Source organism: Colletotrichum costaricense, assembly GCF_030867565.1.
Source record: "Colletotrichum costaricense strain IMI 309622 chromosome Unknown Scaffold_3.1, whole genome shotgun sequence".
Lineage (NCBI taxonomy): Eukaryota > Fungi > Ascomycota > Sordariomycetes > Glomerellales > Glomerellaceae > Colletotrichum > Colletotrichum costaricense.
This window is the reverse complement of record NW_026848232.1, coordinates 2,556,156-2,582,348: the sequence shown is the minus strand read 5'-3', so window position 1 is coordinate 2,582,348 and position 26,193 is coordinate 2,556,156. Positions and strand designations below refer to the sequence as shown.

The 26,193-nt window shown below is 38.1% G+C and overlaps 5 protein-coding genes across 5 annotated transcripts; 3 read left to right on the top strand and 2 right to left on the bottom strand.

Moving 5' to 3' along the window:
* Positions 1–2,544: 2,544 nt before the first annotated feature.
* Positions 2,545–2,904, top strand: CCOS01_03695 (uncharacterized protein; the record flags this gene model as incomplete). Its single annotated transcript, XM_060451880.1, has 1 exon — positions 2,545–2,904. One exon carries the CDS (start codon positions 2,545–2,547, stop codon positions 2,902–2,904), a length of 360 nt encoding a protein of 119 aa, XP_060318145.1.
* Positions 2,905–3,094: 190 nt separating this feature from the next.
* Positions 3,095–3,903, bottom strand: CCOS01_03694 (cupin; the record flags this gene model as incomplete). Its single annotated transcript, XM_060451879.1, has 4 exons — positions 3,095–3,212; positions 3,287–3,453; positions 3,555–3,657; positions 3,710–3,903. 4 exons carry the CDS (start codon positions 3,901–3,903, stop codon positions 3,095–3,097), a joined length of 582 nt encoding a protein of 193 aa, XP_060318144.1.
* A 2,231-nt stretch (positions 3,904–6,134) lies between these two features.
* On the bottom strand, positions 6,135–7,692 carry CCOS01_03693 (uncharacterized protein; the record flags this gene model as incomplete). Its single annotated transcript, XM_060451878.1, has 6 exons — positions 6,135–6,584; positions 6,673–6,881; positions 6,940–7,081; positions 7,142–7,256; positions 7,293–7,420; positions 7,492–7,692. The coding sequence occupies 6 exons, from the start codon at positions 7,690–7,692 to the stop codon at positions 6,135–6,137; spliced, it is 1,245 nt and encodes a 414-aa protein (XP_060318143.1).
* Positions 7,693–10,167: 2,475 nt separating this feature from the next.
* On the top strand, positions 10,168–11,879 carry CCOS01_03692 (uncharacterized protein; the record flags this gene model as incomplete). Its single annotated transcript, XM_060451877.1, has 4 exons — positions 10,168–10,437; positions 10,509–10,725; positions 10,797–11,191; positions 11,244–11,879. The coding sequence occupies 4 exons, from the start codon at positions 10,168–10,170 to the stop codon at positions 11,877–11,879; spliced, it is 1,518 nt and encodes a 505-aa protein (XP_060318142.1).
* Positions 11,880–21,501: 9,622 nt separating this feature from the next.
* On the top strand, positions 21,502–21,663 carry CCOS01_03691 (uncharacterized protein; the record flags this gene model as incomplete). Its single annotated transcript, XM_060451876.1, has 1 exon — positions 21,502–21,663. A coding segment is annotated over one exon (162 nt), but the record flags the coding sequence as incomplete, so codon positions are not given.
* Positions 21,664–26,193: the final 4,530 nt, after the last annotated feature.

Here is a 26,193-nt window from a genome sequence, read left to right as displayed (position 1 = left end):
AACATCATGTTGAGACTCCATAGTTGCACAGCGTACGCGCATTTCCACAATAGGGTAAGAAATTTATGGCTCTCGTCGGATACAAGTATGCTTAAGTCCCAATAGGGCTGAACTTGTTGTACTTCTCTGTAATTATAGGTCTACAAGCGAACAGCTGTACATTTGCGACTACCTCGAGGTACTTGCTTCTACCTTTTCGAAAATTTGAGCGATTCTATTGTCAGCACTACCTTCCGCTTTACGCGTAGACACTGCTAGGATGATGGCACTAGAGGAGTCAACTCTGAGTCTTGTAATCGTAGACCAAGCATCATGCTCCTTGGTTTTCGGCCTCAAAACCTGTCTCGTCCTAGGGCATGAAGAACGTATCAGATGTGGCGACGGAATGATTCAACAGGGGAAGATGCGAGTGTGTGTGGATAGACTCAAATCCGTCATGGTGGCCTGTCATGAGTTTACGGTGGATGACAGAAGGGTCTAGGTATTGGGGCTCCATCTGGCATATTGACATGGCCAGATTCCCTTCCGACAACGGCATCGGACGTTGCCCGGATAGCCCACATTACTCTCAGCGCGGGCTATCTACACGAAACTTCTCGCAGCTTGCCAAGTTCTCGACGGCAAGTTTCGCAGGAGCTGCGTGATGAAATAGGTATCGACAGCAATGAAAGGGTGCGGAATTTTCGAGAGACGAGAATCTAGAATGAGCTCGATCGTATCTCCGCTGAAACTCCGCCGAGTTTCCGCTAAAGAACATTCCGCCGACAGGAACCACCACCCAAATCCTTGGTACAAACAAGTTATTGAGAAGTATGATTGAATCAAGGATATGCCAAAAGCCAAAGGGGTAGGTAAAGACTTTTTCCTAATCACGCAATGCGGCGCTAAACTGTCCAATGGGGAAGGTGAATGTACGTGGATAAGAGAGAAGTGGACGTGGTTCATCCGAGTGCAGTTCATCTTGGCGCTGACGATGCGTTCCGATTACCGATTGAAGGCCCCGCGGCAATCAACGAATGCCGGTCTTGTGACGGCAATTCCCAAGGCTTGTTGCCCCATTTGACGGCGTAAGAGCCCTATTTGGCAATACTCTAGAGCTCCCGACCTGCCTCATCTAGGCTCATCCCTGTTTACACGCGGCGACGTCCGTAAAGGGTTGTTAAGCACGTGAACAGCTCTATCATCAGTACAATCAGTACAGCGGAAAATATTCCATGCTGCTCTTAATGAACGTGTAGTCAAAACTCCGGTTCCAAACTCAGCGCGGCTGGCAACATCTTGTGTTCACGTACATGAGCCGACAGGAGGCTTGATGTTGGGTGCTGAAGCTCTAACATTTCACTGTTAGCGGCAAGCGGCGGGCTCGCTGATGAAATCAATTAACCTCCGAGCTGTTCCACGATTTGTGGGCGGAATCGTTCCATCAAATATGTTCTTCGTGGCCGCCTGACAAGGTCGTCGTTTTCAATACCTGAATCATGTCTGCCAAGTAGTCAATTACGGTACGGAGCTATCAAAATTCGAAGCTTTTCAGTTCCGATAACCCCGGCTCTTCATTCTTCCTCGACATAGCTATCCTGTCGAGTGCTGGATGGCATCGGTACATAAGCAGATACGCGTATACACTTGGAATAGCAGTGAACTACGTGCTGATCCCATCCCATTCCACTCACATCTTCGAATGAAGAAAGTGATGTTGGGAACAGAGGTAGAGGAACCCGGGATACGTCTGTACTGACGCCATCCGTACTCGACAGGACGGCAAATTTGTCGTGTTATTCCACTCGCAACCTATACATTCGTGAGTGTAGCCGCTGGCATCGGCTTCAGCTTCTGCTTCGGTCTTCGCATGTTTCAGTTTGTCCACCACGCAGGTCTAGACTTAAATCTTGTGGCAATTTGGTACCATTCGATTGTCAACTACCTTGAGATATCCAGATGATACCATAACATTATGCCAACTTATTTCTATTCAAAGATTGATTTTGAGCAGGTACCGTTTACGGTGCTTTACCTTTGTGGGGATCCAAGGTCGTTTTATGCTTCCTGCCCCATTCGCAATTTTTCATATAGAATCAATAAGTGATGACCGTCCCTGCGGCCAGTTCAGGAAATGCGAGGCCGGATGATCATTCTGGAATGATCAGACATGCGCAATTTGTTATTATGTCGCTGCGTTCGTTTTGATGGCAGCGAATCAAGCCTGACTTTGAAGCCTCCATTCCGCCCAGCTGCTGTAGCACAAGTCAACCTCCAAAAGACTAGCATCGAGGGGTTATACGAGCTGAGGCTTGGCTGCATGTCGACAACACCAATTGGAACATTACATCCTGTGTCAGCTGCATCATGCATTCGACAGAAAGAGACTTACTTTAGTTGCTTACCTGGGCGGGGTAGCCTTTGTTTCTTGACCTATAAATACGAATAAGTTGTGTCATGCACGCTGGCAGGCTTTCAACCTTTCCTGCCATAATCAGTTGACCGAGTTGGTTGGCGAATCGATCAACCGGCTTTACTTCAATCCTCGACTCTACCATTTTCAACATGACAACTCTTCAATATCTTGCAGTGTTGGTACTTGGTGCCAATGCTCTCGCTACTTGGCCACCGCAGGCTCCAGTCAATGAGACCTGCAATGTTGAGGGCAGCATCAAGCCTGCATATGGGAACTATGGTCTCGGGTCAAACTTTGATAACGCATACGAATGCTGGGAGCTATGCACCGATGGACGCCGCCCACCTCGATGCCAGTCTTTCTCGTATCAGTCGGCCGCTAAAGAATGCAAGCTATTCGATGTCCCTGTAGAAGACGGCGTGGACAAAGAGGATGGCACGGGTGGTCTCTTCTACGACAGGAACTGTTTCGTATACACCCCACGGCCGGGAGTGAATATCAAAGACTAGACTGACCAAATACACTGTGTGGTCATTTACCTAAGCCGATAATTTCTCAGACGCGTGTCTCTGTCTGCAGTTGCTTTCATAATAGCTCTCCCCGTAGCCTTTTCCAGATGAACAACTTAGTCTACACCAGACAACTCCAAGATGCTCCGCCAGTGTTGCTATCAAACACTTCTGATTTGCGAGTCGATGCTTACTGAAGCCATCTCTCGCCAAGCTCCAATCGCTTTCCATCTACCGTAGCTTCGGAGGGCTTTGCGTCGACTACCATGCCGATCATGCGAACCCACTCGTTAGTTCTATTTGCCCAGCTATTACAGACCATACGGGTTAGCTCTGGTGTTCAAGAATGACATGTTATTTATCAAAGAGACATGAAGCATACGAGTGCATTGCCCCCCGTTGAACGGCAACATCTCCCGGCCGAAGCAGGCTTTCAACAGTTTCTTCGTAGTCAGCCTGATCATTGTTGGCGCTGAAAGCAGCCTTTGGTGTGATAAGAACAGGCGTTCCCTGGGTGACAGCAACGTAGTCGACTGATGGGGTTCGATGCTGAAATGATTGAGTCAGCCTTTGGGGTGAATTCAGGGCAAGACACGTCAATGATTTTGGATTGTTTGCTAGAATATCTTAGGAGAAGGAAATCAACTTACCATCGGGGTGGTGTATCCAGGAGCCAAATCCAAGAAGTACACGTTCACTCCGCCTGGCAAGACTATCCCACTTCCAGGGACGTCAGCAAAGACCGGCAGGCCACTTGACGAAGTCAATCTCTATTCGTTACGGTCTTGCAGCCGAATTTACTCACAGCCCTTCATTGCTGGCAGGGACAGCCGAGATAGTCCCAATCTTGGTTCTCTGTAGCAGGCCGTCGAACATATTCTCTGTCACCAAGTTCTCTGTAACTACCTCCACTCCAGGTTCAGTCTTGCCGTTGCCATTGTCTGAGCCGATATCGAGATTAGAAATCACTATGCGCCGGTGAGGGAATGAATCGACCATATTTGTTTCGCTAGGTAGCAGAGAGTTTGATGCCTGTGGTGTGTTGGTATTTCAGAAGCGGAATGCTTATATCAGCGACTTGGCGAGTTCAGAATGTCAAGTGATGTTGAAGCTTCAATCCTATCTGGCTTTGACAAAATAGCATCTGTGAGATCAGGCCTTATGTAGTCAAGCCGACTTAGTGGGCTTCAAACATCGGGCTTGAGGTCCTTGAGTGACATGCATCATTTCGGCGCCGAGGAAATAAGGGCATTAGTCACGGCGCCGGTAATGTGGGGCCGGAGGATCACCCTAAAGATTTACTCGAGCTTACTACGTACGGGCTTGTCACCATCTCTCAAAACTGCAGTCATGCTGACATTCGCTTCCGGCCCCGAGAGTTGCCCCATCTTCGTTTATGATTAGTAAGGTAGGACCATGTGAAGCAGCTTAGGCAAATAGACATGCTAGAACAAAACCGCCAGCGCCAAGTTAATTATTCTCCTTCAGCGGATTCATTCTACACAACAATCAGTGTAGTCGCACTTCGCTCAGTCCACAAGGCGAGGTTTTACCGCCGGAAATATTCTTAAGAAATGCTGGATTCTCACAACCGAACAGAACTTACTCTTTGTGTAAATATCCGACTGCTTCGACCTCGAGATTGGTAGACCACAGCGCACTCAGCTAGGTAGAGATGGCAGCGTTCTTCGGCTCCGCTGGTTTGCTGGGGTTGACCAGGAATCAGGGCAATCTTGGCCAAATCATTGCACCAACGTGAAAGATTCGCAATGGAGTACTAATTAGGTAAACCCAAGCTCATGCATGTAGCAAACAGCAATATGCTCTGCTGAAATAAGTGATTTCTTATTCTCTTAGTGGTACCGGCCTCTCAACGTGAATCTCACTTTTATGTTCCTTCCCACACTCTTGCAACCCTTTGTTGTACCCACGTATCCCAAGCCAAACTAATAGTCTGAAATAAGCCTGAATCCACGGCTAGACTATTGGAGGATCATAATGTCTACATGATAGTAAAAGTCTCCTTCATTTCTACCGGTTCTTATGGACTTCACGCATTGCTTCTCAAAAGTATCTTGGCAAAGACTTGAGATTATATGAACACAAGCCAGAGGTATTCTTAGAAACCGAGGCAGGAACACTTACTAATTTCCCTTGGTTGCTCATCGTCTCATCGTGAGATCTATTCGGGTTGACTTGATACTTGTACACCCTGAGAACCGATGAAAGAGGGCCCGGGAAGTGGGAGGCCTCTTAGGCCGGTTGGTCACCTTACCCACCGCTGGGAACCACAACTGTAGGCAAGCAATAACAGGTGGGCCCCAAATAGCCTGTTCCAGCCCGACTGGTTGAGTTGTTTTTGAAGCCTCAGAACGTAGCATTCAGGCACCGGCAAGACAGTGGCTGTTTCGACTAAAAGGTTGATGGATTGTGTGGAGATGTGGAGAAGGTTCGCTGCGACTACGCCTCAGCTGCGCCTGAGTTTGCTTTGAAGAGCTTCCCTATCCTCTCCCAAGGAGACACCATCCGGAATATTGAGTGAACGTTGATTAAGTTAGCAATGTATTGGTTCTTTGTGTTTTGAAAATATGCGGCTTAACCTTAAGGTTTCGCTTCTAGGCCTCGTATCAAGCAAATACTGCTACTGCAGACACATAGGCGCGCAGTTCAAACCCGAAACATGGGGCAGATATGAATTGGGATGTCTTGAAATTGCCTTCCTAGATAATTCCTATTGTCACTTTCTCTGCGCAGACAGATTTCGCAAAGCAGCAAAGATTGCACGAACATGGGTGTCATTTATGTATTAGTCCCTCTCAGACTTAAGAGACTTTTACTCAAGCTTCCGTCATGAGCAGAAATCCCCCGAGTCCGCAGAAACCTTCGTGGTGGTTGTTGCGACCAAGGAGAGTTTCAAATCGTGCGAGCCGAGTCAGTCTAAGGAACCTCGGAGACTTTTATGCTACTTTTCACAAAGAATGAAGCTATTTCCTCCACTCGAATGACCAATGAACACGCTCTTTCTGTCATTTAACAGTCGAGCCAACTTTTGGTATGGCGTTCAACTGCATGGAAAAGTCAGACATGCTACTCGCGGTATAAGGCAACGCTCAACGCCTGCAAACGTATAGAGAGTTGATGAATTGAAGATAGAAATTGGTATAGAGCAAGTAACCAGACATAAGTTATAACCAATCGAACGTGAAAAATCAAGAAAAATAATCCCGAGACTACCAAGCTTCATGTGCTCGTTGAGGGCGCTGCTCACCAAATTGGCTAGTTCTGTCCTCAGTAATGATCTCCACTTCGTTCGACACCACAATACCGTTTGACGGTTTGCCTGATGTAGGCGTGGAAGAGCCTTTAAGGTTTTGCAACTTAACGTCGCTCATTATGCGTTCCTCGCTTTCGGTGAAAGTGATGTTGGAGGCAACAGGGTTTGCGCTTGGAGGACCAGTCCGGCGCGATGAATCCCCGTGGCCGCCCCCGATAGTTTGGAAGCCGCTCGGTGTCTTGTATGCCTTTTTCGTGTTTTTGGATGATCGTAAGACATTGGGCCAAAGAGGCTTGAGATATGTTCTAATGAGAGGAAAGATCATAGGAAGGTTCGTGGTGACGACCGCGACGAAGGTTTCGCGAGTACCCCATGCGCCGGCAAGTTGGGCACCATTGACGGGATCCTAGTTCAGTTTTAGTTTGTGAACAAATGAGGCCTTAGTGAACAAACAAGGCCTATAACGAGAGGCTTTTTTGATCGATGAAACCTACCACGAGGACGAATATGCTCTTCAGCGTGGCACAGACCAGGACGAAGATGCCTGCACCAAGCACGATGGTCGACGCAATCTTTTTGACGAGCCTCAATGTTGATTCCCATAAAAGAGGAATAGGAATCAGGATGAGATATATATCGGTCGAGACGTTCGCGGCGAAGGAGGTCCAGATGATCGGTAACGATACGGCAGCTTGACAGGAATCTAAAAAAGAAATGGTGAGGATGCATCACACATTTGGCTTTGGGGTTCATAAACTTACTACCAGGGTCCGGGCTGATTTGCCAATACTTGCTGAATGGAATGCACGACAAGAACACTGCTCCAAGAGAGGCGACAAATGTCCCGATCACCAGACCGAAGCCAATCCAGATGCGCATACGATATCGACGACCTAGACCTTCCTAAGGGCATGTGTCAGTCGGTAAATATGATGTGATAGGGCTAGATGAGAGGGAAAGTACCGTAAGTCGAAGATAGAAGACCAGCATCGCAAGCTTCAGCAGCCAGATGAGTGCGGAATAAGTGGTCCACCCAGCAATCTGAATCTTCGAGCCGATGACTCTATTCACCAATTCACTTAATGACATCAGACATTGGATTAATGTCACTTACCTCAGTTGATATTCCGGATCACTAGTAGATAGTGCTGCTCGCTCTTCGTCTGTCATACCATTATTGGCGAGCCCATGAGCTATGTTGCCAACGGAGTAGGCTAGGGTTGATTGGACTGTGTAAAAAAGCTGCATAAAGGAGACGAAGATCAGCAACAAACTTTGCTTAGTGTCGTAGCATCATCAACAAGAAAACATACAACTGCTCCCCACACCAGATAGTCATCAGCCCGAAAATTCCGGATCCCAACGGCCTTTGCTCTGGCGTACGTCCTCAAGGCCGTAACGATCACTCCGATGCCGTAAAGTGTCCAGGCCTCGATCGTGAACTGTCGTCCTGCCTCGGCAGCAGCTGCAGCGGCAGCCTGTGCAGCCGGGTCCGTGAGATCGGTGGTCGACATTGGCAGATTCTGTCGCAGTCGACTAAGTGGAGTCGAGATAAGTCCAATGACTGAGGAAACGACCGACCAAGAGAGCAAAATCAAGTGCGGAGTGTCATTCGTACAAGTATTAAATCCTTGGAGCCCAGGAGGAGCAGAACTGAATCAAGGAGGAAGTCTAGATGTTTGAATCAGGGTCTGCGATCCATCACTAGTACAACAGAACCGGAACATCCAGCATTGGAAACATGGCAACGGGCTTAAACACACCAAGTTGGAGTGCAGAGTCCCAACTGATGCAACCCATGGCGGAGGAGACGTTTCCCCTACTATCCGCAAGGCGACTTTGAATGAGTTTGCAGGGAACCCATGCAGCCGTTCCTGCTGCATAATTCCATCTCCGAGCTGTGACAGTGCAAACCAAACTTCATGTATGGGATGCACCAATACAAGACATAGTGCGGTTTCTAAGGTTTCAAGGATCTGTAAACATGTTCGTCGGACGAATCCCGCATCTGGTGAGCAGTACTCGGTACTACCGCAACGGTGATGGCTCAGGAATATGTTACGCTCGCTCATCATCCGGCTTCCGATGGTCTCCTTCATCTCTCCCTTGGCGGTGCAAGTTGTCTCCGTGGTCCTGGCCCTTTGCAGGGTTTCTAGATGGAAGAAGTGGTGGGATCAAAGGCAAGGATACCTTTACTTTAAGAATTGGGCCCTCATCCGCTTCCTCCGCGAACTTCGATCCGCAGGCCTCCTGGCATCAGCTCAGATTGGAGATGATAAAACAAACACAGCTTCGCAGCCTTGTCTTGGGCCGAATTTGCCTCCGCTCTACCGTTCGGTGGACTATTCAGCGTTCACTTCGCGGAGCTATCCCCCACTTGCCAAGGTCCTAGATCATGATGGTGGAATCGAATCCATGGCTGCCCCCTGACTCGGAAGTGGACAGCTCCCTTGAGCCCTGTAGGGGACCCAAGCGGAACACGGGTGCTTCCCCCGGTGTAGAGCGCCCCCACTGCCAATACTTTTCTTTACGATAAGGTAAGAAGGATACCTCGGGTGATGCGATGAGGGGGCGGGGGCGAGTTGCGAACACCAGACCTACACGGCCCATGATTTACAAATGGGGCTGCAGTTGAAAGGGCCCAGCCCCGGACACGAGGAGCTGTATTCTTTAATCAGAGTTCTCATATCAGACGGTCATGCCCGAGAACACGTCTAGAAGGAAGAGAAGGAAACGGGAGACTTCACATGGGTCCGAGGGAATGGTTGACAGGTCAAAGCGGCCCGAAAGATAGACGCCTTCCAGATTTTCTGTAGCAAAGGGGCACAGTGAGGCGCAGACTCGGGAAGATTCTCCAGCCTGACGTTCAATCAACCTTCCTGGGCCATAGCTGCCTCGGCTTACTTCCTGATCCTGGTGTAAATGCATCATGAATTCTTGAGCAGCGCCGAGAAAAGGTACTCCACAACAGAAGATACCCCCCAAAAGTCGTGGGCACGAGGGATTTTGTGGCTGCGCCGTCCCAAGTGCCGCACAGCCGAGTCTCTAACGTCTTGTTGCCGCATCGAAGGCAGAATAATGGTGGAGGATTGTGGAGAGTGAAATATATCTCATCGCCGGAGTGCAAAGAGGTGCAACAGGTGGGTAGTATTCGGAGTTTTGTCTCTGACTTGACTTGACTTGGCACTAAGAAGTTGGCAGCCGTCGGACTCGTCGCTGCACAGGTGTCCCATGGTACGGGCCGCAGGATTTACAAACACTGGTCGGAACTATTCGCTACGCTTGGACTCCATGGGACGATTTCCCTCTTCGAAGTAACCTTGAAGGATGTGGCTCCGCTGCGGTATTCATGCTGATTGGGAGTTTGGTAAATGAATGTAACTCACTTACAAATGAACACTGGCAGAGACACGTGGATTCAGATGGGGGGCTATATCGAGGCATGTCGCTCACCTGCGTGGAAAGAAAGAGGTCTCTCAGAGAGTACATGCGGTTAATTCCAGCATCGAGAAAGCGCATAAGTCTAGACAATTCGTCGTTGTGTTCCCCGGGATACGCGGGCTAAAGCGACAGATATTGACGAGGATTGCGAGGAGCTTTCACCACTTTTGATCAACTTGGTTGGCGACTCCGTTGTGGAAAAAGCAGGGGCGCATGCATGTCAGGGGCACCCAAGCAAGGGCTCGAAATTAAGAATGCAAGCAGCGTTGCGCCCGGTAAACTTGGCTTACAGAAGCCATCACACCTCCCATGTACGATAAATAATGGTCGAAGCGCTGCTGCTTGTCGACGGATTGACTGTTTGGAACCAGGCGCACTCAACCACGAGGGGTCTGTCCATTCACTACCACCACATTCGTTTCGAACTCTCTTGACATCTAGGTTACACTTGGGCCAGATTTTGTGTCACCAGTTGCATCCTTGGGTTTATCGAGAGTTTATCTACTGCCAATCCGGCTCCCCCTTCTGCCCTTTTCCCCCCTGCCGAGATGCATCGATTCAAGATGGAAGTCCTTACAGCCGTTGCTGCATGGGCAATCACCTCAGCATGCCTGAACGTTCCTGTCGCTCGTCAACTGCTCGGGGGCATCTGCGCGAGAGATACGGCTGAGCTCGGTGATAGGCTCTCAGCTACTGCAAAGATCTACCAACCGGGCACTGCCGAATTTACCAACGCATCTATCCGGTGGTCGAACCTTGATGCACCTAAGCCCAACCTCGTAGTGATTCCTGGAACTGAAAACGATGTTGCAGAGACTGTAAGTAACTGACTGTACTTTCGTCCGAGTGTACCCAGGCGCGAAGCAGGTTCTCACTACCCTGCGTACAGGTCAAATTCGCCAACGAGAAGAGCATGCCCTTCCTTGCATACAATGGCGTGCATGGCGCTATCACCACTCTGGGCAAGATGGACAGCGGTATCGAAATCTACTTGTCCCAGCTGAGCGGTGTCGAGGTTGCTGCAGACGGGAATACCGCCAAGATTGGTGGTGGTACCGGGTCCAAGCTCGTCACCGACACGCTGTGGAAGGCCGGCAAGCAGACTGGTAAGTTCCATTCTAGCTTTAACTCCATCACTTATACCTTGTCGAAATGTATCGTTAACCATGGGCTACAGTAACGGGAACTTGCGAGTGCGTCAGCACGCTCGGACCTGCTCTCGGAGGAGGCCATGGATGGCTTCAGGGCCACCATGGCCTGGTCGCCGATCAGTTTGTTTCTATGAACATTGTGCTGGCCGATGGCACCTTGCAGACCATCAATGAGACCTCGGACCTCTGGTGGGCTGTCAAGGGCGCGGGTCACAACTTTGGTATCGTGACCTCTCTTAACGTCAAGGTCTATGACATCGAACATAGCGACTGGGCGGTGGAGACTTTTATCTTCAGCGGCGAGAAGGTTGAGGAAGTCTATCAAGCTGCCAATGAGCACCTCCTTAAGAATGGTACACAGGCCGCAGAAGTCATCAACTGGTCCTACTGGCTCAGAAACCCAGATGCGGACCCAGTGAATGTGAGTTCGACTATCTTGTTGTTGTCCATGAGCACTACTAATCTCACCCAAGCCCATCATTCTTTTCTGGGTCATCCAGGAGGGCGTCACCACCGTCGACTCCATTTACACTCAGCCTTTCCGGGATATCGGCCCCATCTCTGCCACTCCAGCCTCGGGAACCTACCTTGACCTAGCCACGTGGACTGGCATTGCTCTTGACTCCATCCCGTGCCAGAAGGCTGGCTTGAACAACCCTCGCTTCCCGATTTATGTCGAGTCATACAACATTGAGGCTCAACGCAAGGCTTACGATCTCTTTGCTTCTTCTATCAGCGGCAACTCACCCTTCAACAACTCTCTCTTCATGTTCGAGGGTTACTCCAACGAAGGTGTCAAGGCCATTGCGAGCGACTCAACTGCATTCGCCTATCGTAGCGATAATCTTCTCTTCGCGCCTCTCATCACCTACTCCCCCAACGGCACTGAGCTTGACCAGAAGGCCGCCACGCTCGGCAACCAGCTCCGTGACATCATCCATGAAGGAAGTGGCCGCACTGAGCAGCACGTCTACCTGAACTACGCCTTTGGTGATGAGGGTCCTAAAGAGTGGTATGGTAGCGAACAATGGAGACAGGATCGCCTTAAGTCTCTGAAGACCAAGTATGACCCGAACGGCAAGTTCAGCTTCTACGGCCCCATTGCATAGAAGGAGTTGGAAGGTTTTGGCTTTGTATCTAGAGGCAATTTGACCAACTCATAAAGTACTTAAATCGATTCTACTTTGGCCCGAACATACCACGTCGTCGATGTCAAGTTGTTGAGCAGGCACGAGCAATGTCAAATACTTCTGCAATGTCGAACGTGTGCGCTCTTTGTATTCTTCAACTCGTATAAGTTACACGAATTAATGAGGGTTACAGTAGTGACCACTGTTGAGTTATATTGCCGAATTCTAGTCAGTCGTTTGATTTGCTCTGAAATGTAACGCGTTTAGTGCTGTTAATGAAGTTGCAGCTCATTGCGCCACGAAATCTGTTCTTATCTCACTAAACGTCTTGACCATAGTTTACTCTGATTAGAACTTACGGTTTTTGTCTTTCTGTTCGCCTTGCTCATGTTCTGTACGTTCAAAGTGACTCACTTTTAGAATTGGTCTGACAGCTAGTATCTTGCTCAGATAGAAGTTCTGTGGAACGTGGTATTCTAGATGTGTAGCGAGAGCTTTTAGACGGCCGCATCTCGAACACTTGGAAAAGTCTTGAAGTCTGGCTGAAGTGGTTTTATTCGCTTGCTGCGTCTGTATTGTTTCTCGTTGATATTTCGCGTGACATTTGTCACCATATTGCTGATTTTGCTCTGGACAACCAACACGAGACATTCTGAAGGGCTTCACGGCGAGGTCGTTTTCACACCAATGAAAATGACAACCGAATCAACGTAATGTGGCTCGAAAGCTAGCAAAGTCACAGGTTTTATAATTCTAGAATTACGTTCTATGGTCTACACCTGCATGGTGCGTTGATCAATACAAAGTCCGCCGATGTACTTGGACGAGCTTTTTCAAACTTCCAGGTTTCAGGGAGCAGGCTTCAAAGTTGTTAAAGATCGAGGGGTTCTGTTCTTTACTTAGGTACCTTTGCAAAGTTTGATGGCTGAGACAGAATACGCTGAAGGTCGCCCAGATATAGATGAGGTGACTATGACCGACATTGAGACCAGCAGAGTCGCCTAGGCATACCAGCCTCATCAGCAAAAAGGGCACCAGTAATTGCCGACAGAAATACACAGACACTATCAAAGATTCTCAATGAAATAGAGACCTTGTGATTACTTCGGTGAGAAGCCGGGCATCAGTATGAACCTGGTGGGAGGCTAGAATGACCGTCTTCATTCCCGCCCCAAATCTTCGTATTGTGTTCAATGATATTGGAAGCACAGTGTCAAGGACACGCATTAGCGGGCATTGATACCTGTGGCTGCAACCATGAAATCGTCCCTCGTCTTACAATCATCAATGATGACTACGATGTCCAGAGGACAGCCTTCTGGGGAACGATATCGTCCAGGAGCTCGCCTCTAAACTCTTGTTAGAATCATCTTGACGTCGCCATGGCCTTGTGTGACAAGCTACTCAGACCCAAGAAATCTCGAGAATCACATTTCGGCAAAACGCCACAGTTTCCAATGAGAACAAGGTAGGATGTGTGGCGTGACTCCTGATGGCAGACCTTCGCCCTGCCGTCATACCTCGGTGAGAAGTTCAACTTACGAAAGACATCAGAATGGCGATATCTACCTGACACCGAATGATATTCAACCTCCCATAAGAATTCAATGTCGCCTTTCAATATGCAGGCGATCTCCTTTTCGTCATGTAGATCTCGATTGCATCAACCCCTGGTGAATCCTGCAGTAGCTGCATCTTTCAGCTCCGAGGCACTAATGCACAAAACGCAAATACTGAGAGACATGTTGCCTCATCCACTTTGTCCGTCAATCTCTCCACTCTGCAGGCCTTTCCTCTCTCTCTCGCTTCACGTCAAAAATCATTGGGCCTGGGCTGCCAATAGCAGCATGAACCCCGAGTACCCCTTCTTTGACGGGTGGATTGCCGAACCAACTAACCACCCATCAAAACCCAGCTGTCGCAAAAGTCCGAGACCGAAAGTTATAGACAAGAACGAGGTTATCCTCGATTGGGCCTTTCAGTTACCCAATGAGGACCAACCTGCATTCCCCGGATCCCATCTTCCAGCTTTCCCTAGCGTAAAAAATCCGAAGCCTCGTCTCTGGGCGAGAGACCAGGGGGGCATATTCAACCACCGAGGGTAATTGTGCATGTCCCGAATCGTTAAGCTGCATGAGTGGCAGAGACATGCATATAGCAAGAATCTGGAATGCAGCTGATACGCCCGTCGGCCAGTCCACATGCGAGATAAATCCCGTATATTGATGGGTTTTATTACAGATGAGGATAGGACTCCACCAGAGGCAGAATCAAGCTGCATGGTGATCGCCTATCCTACTGCAGTCGGCGATGAAGAAATCCAGGGCAATGGCAAGCATCATTGCCAGCAACCCAAGTGAATATCGAATACCGCAAGACTCAAGACACCACCGCTTCTCACAAGTTGGCTTCCAACGCTTCCCCAGGAACGCCTTTTGTGTGTTTCAATGAACGGCCGTGGCATTGCCGCGGCATTGTTGCCACAAGAGGAACGCGTGGGAATAGCCCCCCTCCGAAAAACAAAGAAAACCACGCATAGCCTTCGTGGAAGACAATAGAAACAAGTCAAAACGATAGCCCACGAGCAACGGCTAAGGCCCGCAAGTGCTCCATCCGATACATTCCCGCCGGTTCATGTCTCGACCCCTCAAAACGCCGCGGATGATGGCTGCTGATAAGAGGTCGTGAGGATTCTGGGAACGCCGAGTCCAGCCCATCCTCTATGGAGGAGGCAGACAAGCCACCAACGGGCACCCTGTTGCGGCAAATCGCTCTTCCTGTTGGCTCCCGCACCGCGCGATTTTACCCATTTTCCATTCCTCAATGAACGACGTTCCGTAGTTCCGTTCGTTCCTCAGTCATCCCAATTGTCTTTTACCCACTCCCATGTTCTGGGCCTAGTGGAGGCCGGCTGCCCGTCGCCGCGTAAAACCCGTACCGGCCGGCGTACGCCACAAGTCTCAGTCCGTCTCTCCTCGACCCCTGTCACAGTGCGTCTTCACCTACACCACCCTTTCCTCTCCTCTCTTGGAGCCTCGTTCCTACACATAAATGTCAGGCTTAGGAAATCCCGCGACTCATAGTCTGGTCCCGAGCACGTGGAACCGACCACCCCTTCTGAGAGTCCCCTGTTCTCTTTCCGATCGGGAACGCAGGACAGATGAGACAAGCGCCGGTGTTGAGTCGCCTTCAGGGATCCAGCAACTCAAATTCCATTCCTCGGAACCGGGACCCTCATCCCCTGAACGCATCCTAGATCAACCCTCTTGAGTGTCGATATACCAAGACAGCCTCAATACCAAAAGACATGACTGCACACGCCCCTCCAAGCAGAATGAAAAGCAATGATATCTGATTAGAGTTGAGTCTATGCCATCGGCTACGCTACTCAGATGAACCCGCCGCTAGCCAATGTGCCAATTGTCAACACACACCACCACCACCCCTCTCACCATCCTACCCAAACATCACCACCATCGCGACGCGTCTCCACCGGCTCAGGCACGACGCACGCCCGCGGCTACAAAACAAGGAAAGGCCAGGTAGACAACCAAGACATAACAGGGTCGAAGGAGATCTTCCCAGATTCGTGGGATAGCAGCGCCGAAGATCACACTACCTTGACCTCCGAGAGGTCCCCCAGTCTCTTGTCTGAGCCAGACGCGTCCTGTCTCCGAGGCTAGAACGAGGCGCTTTCTTACTTGGACAGGTACATACAGATAATCGATGGCGTATGCCAAGTGGCGCAGGCAAATCGCACCGTCCCCTCTCTTTGGTAGGTGTGGTAGTCCAACCTTTCTTCCTCACATCTCATATGCCGTCAAAGTAGTGCGGTTCAGCGCTCTCCACGCGAGGCTCGCTCTGCAGATACGAAGAAAAACCAAATATTCCAAGTGCAGAACCAATTCACGTCCCCAGATGGCTTGCTGGCCGAGCCTAGTAGGAAGGCGTTCAACAAGCGCACAGAAAAACCAAGTATCGACAACTGTGGGTGAGAGTTTCTCCGAGCCACTATCACATCTCGTCCTGCAAGCAGTCGTTCTTGGTCTTTCCTCGCACGAAAGCCACGAGCGGTTCTTGAGCTCGCCTAGGTAGCCCTTCCTACCCAGGTCATGAGGCTGTGAGCTAGACACAGCTAGATTCCAACAACGCCACCATGAGGTCGGGCCTCTCCGCGTTTGCTTTTGTGCCCTCATATCAATACTAGCTGCAATATGACTGAATTCAGATTGGGAGAGTCCCACGTTGAACTTGAACTTTACGGAGTAGCCAGCAGACTCATTGAAAGCTCCTTCAGTGAGACACTTAAGTATATAAGCGTTAATTATTTTTAAAAACTATTATTTAAAGGGCTTATTAATTATAATATTAAGAGGTTAGAAAAGGGAAGTAGTCCCTAATAATATAAAGTAGGATATAATATAATACTAATATAATAATATTAAAATAGAATTTATTTTATAAAAAAAAAAATATTTATAATTAATAAGTACTTATCTCTCTTAGTTAGCGCTATTAATTCTTTTTTAATTTATTATTTAAATAAGTACTTATTATTATAGGCCGTTTTATTAAACTTAACTATTATTTTTTTTATATATAATAAGCCCTCTTTTTTTTATAATTAACCCCCTTCTTTTACGGGCTTATTATAGAATATTATTTTTAGTTTAATTTATTATATACTATTAATAAAGATATAGAGTATTAATATAGCTTATTATTTACTCTAATTATTATAATTACTTTTATTAACTACGGTTTTAGTATTATAACTTAATACGTATAATAAGGCTAAGGTCCCGCCCTATAGGACTTATAGCGGCTACTATATTATATATATAAAAATACGGACTTAAAATAACTCCTCTTAAGATAAAAGAACTATAAATAAGTTACGTAACTATAATTATATAATAAAATAAAAAACGGATATTTATAAATAAATAAAATAAATAATTATAAATAAGTAAGATAGATAACTATTTAATAAACAATTAGATAATAATAAATAAGAATATTATAAAAAATATATTTATAAACGAGATTTATATATAATATAAACTTAAACTAAGTTTAAAAATAAACTTTTTATAACTTTTTTAATAATTAACTTAGTATTAAATCTTATAATCGCTTTTAATTATTTTTATTAAGAACTTTTTTTAATAAGACTATGATTAATTACTAAAGCCTTATTTGTTTTATAATTTATAAATATAGTTTTAAAAAAGCTATTTATAACTATAATACTATTTATTTAATACTTATAGTTTTAACTTTTATTAATATACTTATTATAATTAGCTAGTTATATAGTAGTTTTTTTTTCTAGCTTTATAAGTATAAAAAATCGACCTTAACGAGATTACGTTTTTAAAAGAAATTATATAATACGGTATACTTTTTAATTATATAATACGTATAATATACCCTAAGTACGCGCTTAATATAATATAATAATTTTAATATAAAAACTATTATATAATTTAGAATAAGTAAGCTACTTTATTACTTATTAACGATAGGCTAAGTAATATACTTACGTAGTAGTACTAGCTAAAAAGGTTAATAGTAAAAGTTAGCTATAATAGTTAGCCATAATAGTTAGCTATAATAATTAGAGGCGGCCCTTAATTATAAAAGTTCTAAACTTTAATAATAACGTAGAGGTTTTTAAAAAAAGAGCTAAATAAGCTAATATTTATTACTCTTTATACTAGAGCTCGTAAAGATTTTTTTTATCTTTATTATTTTTAATATTACCTAAAGCTCTATTTAAACTAAATAAATTTATTAAATAAATTTATTAAATAAACTTATTAATATATAAACTACTATTTAAATAGCTAATTAAATAACTAGTTAAGAAGTTAGCTAATTAAAATACTACTTTAACGAGAACTTACTTTACTCTTAGTATATAGTTAGTAATTAGTAGGCTAAAGATACTTATTAATAAGTCTACCCCTCTTAGGCTAGGCGCCCTCTTTAGCTAGCTTAATACTATAGCTATTATAACTAATATAAATATGCCCGAGGATTAGTAAAATACTTTTTAATAATACAGAATTTAGCTAAGTAATAGTATAAATATTATAAATAGCCGGGCTGGTACGGATATTAAAATTTAATATATTAATACTAATTTAAAAATTATATTCTATAGAGTTAGAAATCCCTCTAATACGAGCTATATTATAAATATAAGGGAATATATAAAAGGCCCCTTAACCCTTAATAAAAAGGAGTATATAATATAAGATTTAGCTATTTACGTAGGCTAATACTAAGAGGTTTTATATATATTAAAATAAGTATAGCTTATCCTTTAGATAGCTAGAAGCGGGGGAAAGTTAGGAGCTATTTTAATTAGTAATTAGGTATAGAGCGTAATATACCTAGTTTTCCTTAATACGTAATATATAGTACGGCCCTAGCGGATTGCTCCGTTAAGGGGCTAGTTAGTTATAATACTTTAATTACTCTTATTTAATAAGTTTATTTTATAAAAAAACTAACTAAATAATACGAATATATTAATTATTAATAATAATAGTACTATATAGCCTATTAGGGTAGCTATACTTACTATTTAATAATTATATAATATAATACTTAAATTTAAAAATAAGAATAAGTAGTTTTATACTTAGTTTATAGCGCCCCGACCTTTTTTAATACTTAGAGCTAAGTACCCTAAACTAGAACTTTATAATAAGTTTTTAAATATTTTTTAAGGATTTCTTATTTAAACTAGGGCCTACTTATACTATTACGGGACCTTTTTTATTATTAAAATAAATAAGGTTTACTACGTAGTTTTATTTTTTAAAAAGGATACTCTTATTTAGTTCGAACCCTTTATAAAAAACTATTTTAAAAACGAATATAATATCTAAAATAAAATTACTAAATTCTTTTTTAATAACTATAATAAGTTTAAAAAAAGATTTAAAAAAACTTTTAATAACCTTAATAAAAAACAAATTACTAAATAAAAGCTTATAACTTTTATATAAAAAGGGTTAGTTAATAAGTATATATTTAAATTTAAATAGATTATTTTTAAGCTCGATTAGGGTAACGAAGTACTTATAATAACTTTTTATTACAGCTTAAAAAAAGAGGTTAAGGACGACCTCTCTTAATAAAACCGGCCTAATAAACTCTATAATTATATTAATATAATAATTAAGATTAATAATTAATTTTACAAACGACGCCTTAAATAAAAAAAATAAAACGCTTAAAACAACTAAACTAAACTTAATAATAAATATAAATATAAACTAACGACTATTATAATAAGATATTATAGTAGACTAATAAATCTGAATATTATTAAAAGAAAATAACTTTAATAAAAAAAAACTTTAAATATTATAATTATAATAAGCCTAGATATATAGCTAGAGATTATTAATAACTTAAGTATATTTAATATTAACTTATTTTAAAAAAGCGAGCTAACGTTATGAATAAAGAAGTCCTTTATAAACTATTTTTATAAATAGCTTATTACGATAATAACTACTTTACTTATTAAAATAATAAAAAATAAATAAGATAATACTTAAAATAACTTGGGAATAATAAATAATTAGGATATAATACTACTCTATTTTTAATTAAAACCCTAGTTATAATAATAAAAAAAAAGGATACCCGCTTATTAACCCTATATTTTTAAAAAAGATAATATTAAATATATTCTTATACTCTTTTAAATTTATAAAAATATAAAAGAAAAGGCTAAAATAGACCTCGTTATAAGAAATATATTTTATCTTTTTAAAAATCGAATTAAATAAAGATTCTTAGCTAATATAAAAGAGTAACTCCTTAAATTTAAAAAAAGAGGACCCGATATTAAAGAAATTATAAATAGCCTTGTTTATATAGTACGACGAAACTATATAAACTAAAAATAATTTACTAAGTTTAAAAAAGGACTCGATTTAAATAAAATTCTAACTAAGTCTATTTATATAATATAAAAAGTAAATAGTAATAAAAACTTTATTTATAAAATTAAAAAATAGCTCGAAGACTTTTTATATAAAAATAAGATCGAAGTAATTAAAAAACCGATTTTTAATTTTAAAATTATAAAAAAAAGAAAAATTAACTTTAATTTTAAAAAAGAAAATATTAAAATAGGACCTAGCTCTTTTTATTTTAATAAAATAGAATTATTTCATAATTCGGACGAACTTCGTAACGTCGCTCGATAATATATTTAAATAAAAATCGATTATAAAATATTATTTAGTATTAATAATATTAGTTTTAAAGAGGATAATAAAAAACTACGTATAAATATATTTATTTATTTATAAATAATTAAATTATTTAGTTTTATAAAACTAAGGAACGTAAAGAAGTTATAATAACTCCCTATATAAATAAAAACTATTCTCTACTTAACCTTATAGACCCTTTTTATAAGGAACTATTTTAAGTAGAGTACCTAAATAATAAGTACTTTTAGTACTTCGTATATAAATAAAATAGCTGTTTTTATTTATAAAAACGTAATAATAAACTTATTAAGGATATTTATATAAAAAACTAATTATTTAGTTAGATATTACTAAGCTTTAATAATAATAATAAAGTAATATTCGGTCTAGATTTTAACTTTTTTATAAAATACTTTAATAATAAATATATAGAGTAGGAAGATTATAAATATAACTAATACTAAATTTATTATATTAAAAAAGTTAAAATATAAAGAGAATAATAAGAACTATGTAAGTAAAGTACTTAATAAAAAAAGCGTATATTAAAAAACTAAAAAAGCTAATTATAAAAAAACGATAAAAAGTAAAAATAAAAAAAAAGTTCTTATATATAACTTAATAACGTAACGATATATACTTATAAGTTAATTTTAATATTTATAAACGAGGACTAAACGCTATTATTAATAATAATATATAAAAAACTTATATTTTACTAAGAATAGTAAATAAACTTAACTTATTATAAGTATAAAAAAATAATTTATATTAATTATAAATAGTAAAAAGGGAACGAGTTAACTATAACTATAAGTATATTAATCGGGAGACCGTATATTTCTTATTATATATTAATAATTAGTAAGAATAATTATAATATAATATTATAGAGATTAGAAATATTAATATTATTTTAGGAATCTCGTAGTTACGAAAGTATAATTTATAAATAAATTAGATTATTAATTAGGTTTTTTAAAGAAATCTAGTTACTAAACGATTTAAAAAAAAAAGGGTTTAAACGGATTTTTAATAATTTTTAAAAAACGAGAATAAATATAATATATAGCTTTTATTAAAACGATAAAAAGCTTTAAAAAGTTTATATATATTATTAACAACTAAGGATTATAATAACTCTAAACTATACCCAAAGAGTACTAAATATATATAAAACTATTTATAAAACTTAAAAAAATAAGATTACTAAAATATAGTAACTAAGATATAAAGATCGAACTTAAAAAAAGAACGTAACTTAGGTTCTATTTAATATACTTAATAAATTAAAAAGAATAGAAATATCTTAACGAATATATTAATAAAAACTTAAGAAGGGATATATTTAATTATCGAATTCTTTTATAAGATTTTTTTTATTTTTTATATTAAAAAAGGGTAAAAAATTAAGACTTATTATTAATTATAGAAAATTTAATAAAGTTATAAAAAAGAATTACTATTTTTTATTACTTATTATTAAGCTTAGAGATTTATTTTATAAAGCTAATTAGTTTATTACTATAGATTTTAAAAAAGTATTTAATTAGATTCGAATTAAAAAAGAAAATAAATAAAAAATAGTATTTCGAACTTATAAAGGACTTTTTAAGTACTTTATTATACCCTTTAAACTTATTAACGCTCTAATAACTTTTTAAATAATAATTAATTACGTACTCCGGGAGTACGTTAATATTTTTATTAATATTTATATTAATAATATCTTTATCTTTTTTTTAATTTCGAAATATATAAGAAGTATATTTATATAGTATTTTAAAAATTTTAAAATACTAAATTATATACTAAACCCTCTAAATACGAGTTTTATATATAAAAAGTAGATTTCTTAGGATATATTTATTATACTAAGATAAATCTATATATAAATATTAAAAATAAAAATAGTTAGGGACTAGCTTATATTATAAAATATTAAGGACGTATAAGGATTTTTAAAATTCGTTAACTTTTATTAATAATTTTTTAAAAATTATATTAATATAATTAGACTTTTTAATAACTTAATATAAAAAGATACCTTATTTATTTAGGACCCTAAGTATAAAAAAGTATTTATTAAAATTAAGAATATAATCGTTTTTAAACTAATTATTATAATCCTAGACCCCTAAAAACTTTTTAAAATTAAAATTAATATTTTAAACTTTATTATAAGAGCGGTTCTAAAATAATAAAAAAAATAAAAAAAACTTTACTTATATTATTTCTATTTTAAAATATTTTATAAAACAAAATTAAATTAATAAATCTATAATAAAGAACTAATAATAATTATTAAAATATTTTAAAAATAGAGATTATAATTATTTAGAACTAAGTACGAAGTTATGGTTTATATAAATTATAAGAACTTTATAAACTTTATAATAAATAAGAATCTAAATAAATAATAAGTTAGATAGAGCGAATTCCTATTTAAATATAATTTTTAAATTATTTATTAAAAAGGTTTAGAAAATAGTAGGGTAGACGCTCTTAATAAAAAACTTAATTATAAAGTTACGGTCCCCGAAGAGATATAAGTTATTTTTAAGTAAAAAAAGAATAGTAATTCTATATTAATTACGAAGTTTTTTATAATAATTAAAAAGATTAATACTAACCTAACTAAAAAAATAACCTCTAAGCTTATTATAAAAATTTATAATATATTAGTATATAGTTATTAAAGAATTATTAAAATATAAAAACGGATTTATTAATATTATAATAAGTCTACTATATATATTAAAATTATAAAAGTAATTAAGGATTACGTAACTTATAAAAAAAGTAAGAATAGCCTATATAAGCTTTATAGCGAGCTATAATTATTATAACTACTTATAAAAGTATAGTAATTAATTATATAGGACTTTATTATTAAATTACTAAAGTCTAAAGAACTATTTACTAAAATATAATATAATAATATTTTAGTTATAGTCGACCGACTTACTAAGTTTACGTACTTTATCCTCTATAAAAAATCTAATATAATAAAAAACTTAATATACGTATTTACTAAGGTTATATTTTTAAACTACGGTTTATTAAAAGAAATTATTTTTAATAGGGATAAGCTATTTATTTTAAAATTTTAAAAATTACTAATTTTATAACTTAATATAACCCCCCAACAGAGTAATCCGCCGGGGCCGTACTATATATTACGTATTAAAGAAAATAGGGTATAATACGCTCTATACTTAACTACTAACTAAAATAATTAACTAACTCGACTATTATCTCCTTTTTATTAATAGTTCCTAACTTTTTACCGCTTCTAACTATTTATAGGGCAAGCTTTACTTACTCTAATGTACATAGGACTTCTTAATACTAGCCTATATAAGTAACTAAGTTTAGTATAATCTATTTTTTTATATAAATATTATTATTACTTAAGGGGTCCTATAGGAGCTATTTAAAATACTAACTTATTACCCTAATTTTATATATCTTTAGCCCGTTTATTATAATTATTATAACTAGGCTAATATTAATATATTAAATCTTAGTATTTATATTAGCCTAGCTATTTATAATACTTATAATATTACTTAGCTAAATTCCGTACTATTAAAAAGTACTTCGCTACTTCTTAAGCGTATTTATATTAGTTACGATAGTTATAGTATTAAGTTAGTTAAAGAGGGCGCCTAGCTCGAGAGGGGTAAACTTATTAATAAGTATTTTTAAATAAGCTTATTAATTACTAATTATATATTAAAAAAGTAAATTCTTATCGAAATAGTATTTTAACTAGCTAACTTCTTAACTAGTTATTTAAATAGTTATTTAAGTAGTAGTTTATATATTAATAAGTTTATTTAGTAAATTTATTTAGTAAATTTATTTAGTTTAAATAAAGAGTAGCTTTAAGTAATATTAAAAGCGATAAAAATAAAAAGAATTTTTATAAGCTTTAAAGAGTAGTAAATATTAGCCTATTTAGCCCTTTTTTTAAAAACCTCTACGTTATTATTAAAGTTTAAAACTTTTATAGTTAAGGGCCGCTTTTAACTATTATAGCTAACTATTATAACTAACTATTATAGCTAATTATTATAACTAACTTCTATTATTAACCTTTTTAATTAGTACTACTACGTAAGTATATTGCTTAGTTTATTATTAATAAATAATTAAAGAGGGTAGCTTACTTATCCCGAATTAAATAGCGGTTTTTATATTAAAATTATTATATTATATTAAGCGCGTACTTGGGATATATTATACGTATTATATAGTTAAAAAATATACTATATTATATATTTTTTTTAAAAAGCGTAATCTTATTAAGGTCGATCTTTTATACTTATAAAGCCGAAAAAAAAAACTACTATATAACTTAATATAAACTATAAACTATTAATATTATTTTATTTATAAACCGATAAATAAATAAAAAGGATTAACTAGATCTTCGAAATATATCTTTATTATTATATAAACTATAACTAGGATAATTAGGTAGTATTTTTATTAATAACCTAGTTCGTATATAATAATATAATTAGTAAAAATACGAAAAAATCCCCGTTCCATTTTAATTACGGATTCTAATTAATAATATATAGAAAAATACGATAAGAACTATAAGCTATAAAAGCTATAATAAACGTAAATAAACTTAAAAAGATCTATAAATAAATATTAATAAACCTCGAATTTATATAATAATATATCCCCCCGACGGAGTAATCCGCCGGGGCCGTACTATATATTACGTATTAAAGAAAACTAGGTATAATGCGCTCTATACCTAACTACTAACTAAAATAGTAATTAACTAACTTGACTATTATTTCCCTTTTATTAATAGCTCCTAACCTTCTACCGCTTACTTATAGGGCGAGCTTTACTTATTTTAATACGCATAAAACCTCTTAATATTAGCCCGTATAAATAGCTAGGTCTAATATAATCTATTTCTTTATATAAGTATTATTGTTATTTAGGGAGTTTTATAAAAACTATTTAAAGCGCTAGCTTATTACTTAAACCCTATATACCTCTAGCTTATTTATTATAATTATTATAACTAAGCTAGTATTAATATACTAGATCTTAATATCCGTACTAGCCCGGCTATTTATAGTATTTATAATATTACTTAGTTAAATTCTATATTATTAAAAAGTACTTTACTACTTTTTAAGCGTACTTACGTTAATTATAATAGCTATAGTATTAAGCTAGCCGAGGGTGCCTAGCCCGAGAGGGGTAAACTTATTAATAAATAATTTTAGCTTACTAATTACTAACTATATACTAAGAATAGAATAGGTTTTTATTAAAGTAGTAGTTTATATATTAATAAGTTTATTTAGTAAATTTATTTAGTAAATTTATTTAGTTTAAATAGAGAGTAGCTTTAGGTAATATTAAAAATAATAAGGATAAAAAGAATTTTTATGAGCTTTAAAGAGTAGTAAATATTAGTCTATTTAGCCCTTTTTTTAAAAACCTTTACGTTATTATTAAAGTTTAGAACTTTTATAATTAAGGGCCGCTTTTAATTATTATAACCGACTATTATAGTTAATTATTATAGCTAATTATTATAGCTAACTTTTATTATTAACTTTTTTAACCGGTATTATTACGTAAAGGGTAGCTTACTTATTCTAAATTAAATAGCGGTTTTCGTATTAAAATTATTATATTACGTTAAGCGCGTACTTAAGATATATTACGTATATTATATAGTTAAAAAGTATATTATATTATATAATTTCTTTTAAAAGCGTAATTCCGTTAAGGTCGATCTTTTATACTTATAAAGCTAGAAAAAAAAAACCACTATATATAATAGTATATAAAAAGAAATATAAATAAATTAAGAATTAGAGGACTATTTTTAAAAAAGGAGGATAGTACTTATCTTTTTTATTATAATATTAAAACGAAATAACTAAGCGATAAATTAGACTATAAAAAACTTAAACCTTTTGAAATTATTAAAAAGGTCTTACTAATTAATTACGAATTAGAATTATTAAATATAATATAGTACTACTCCGTTTTTTACG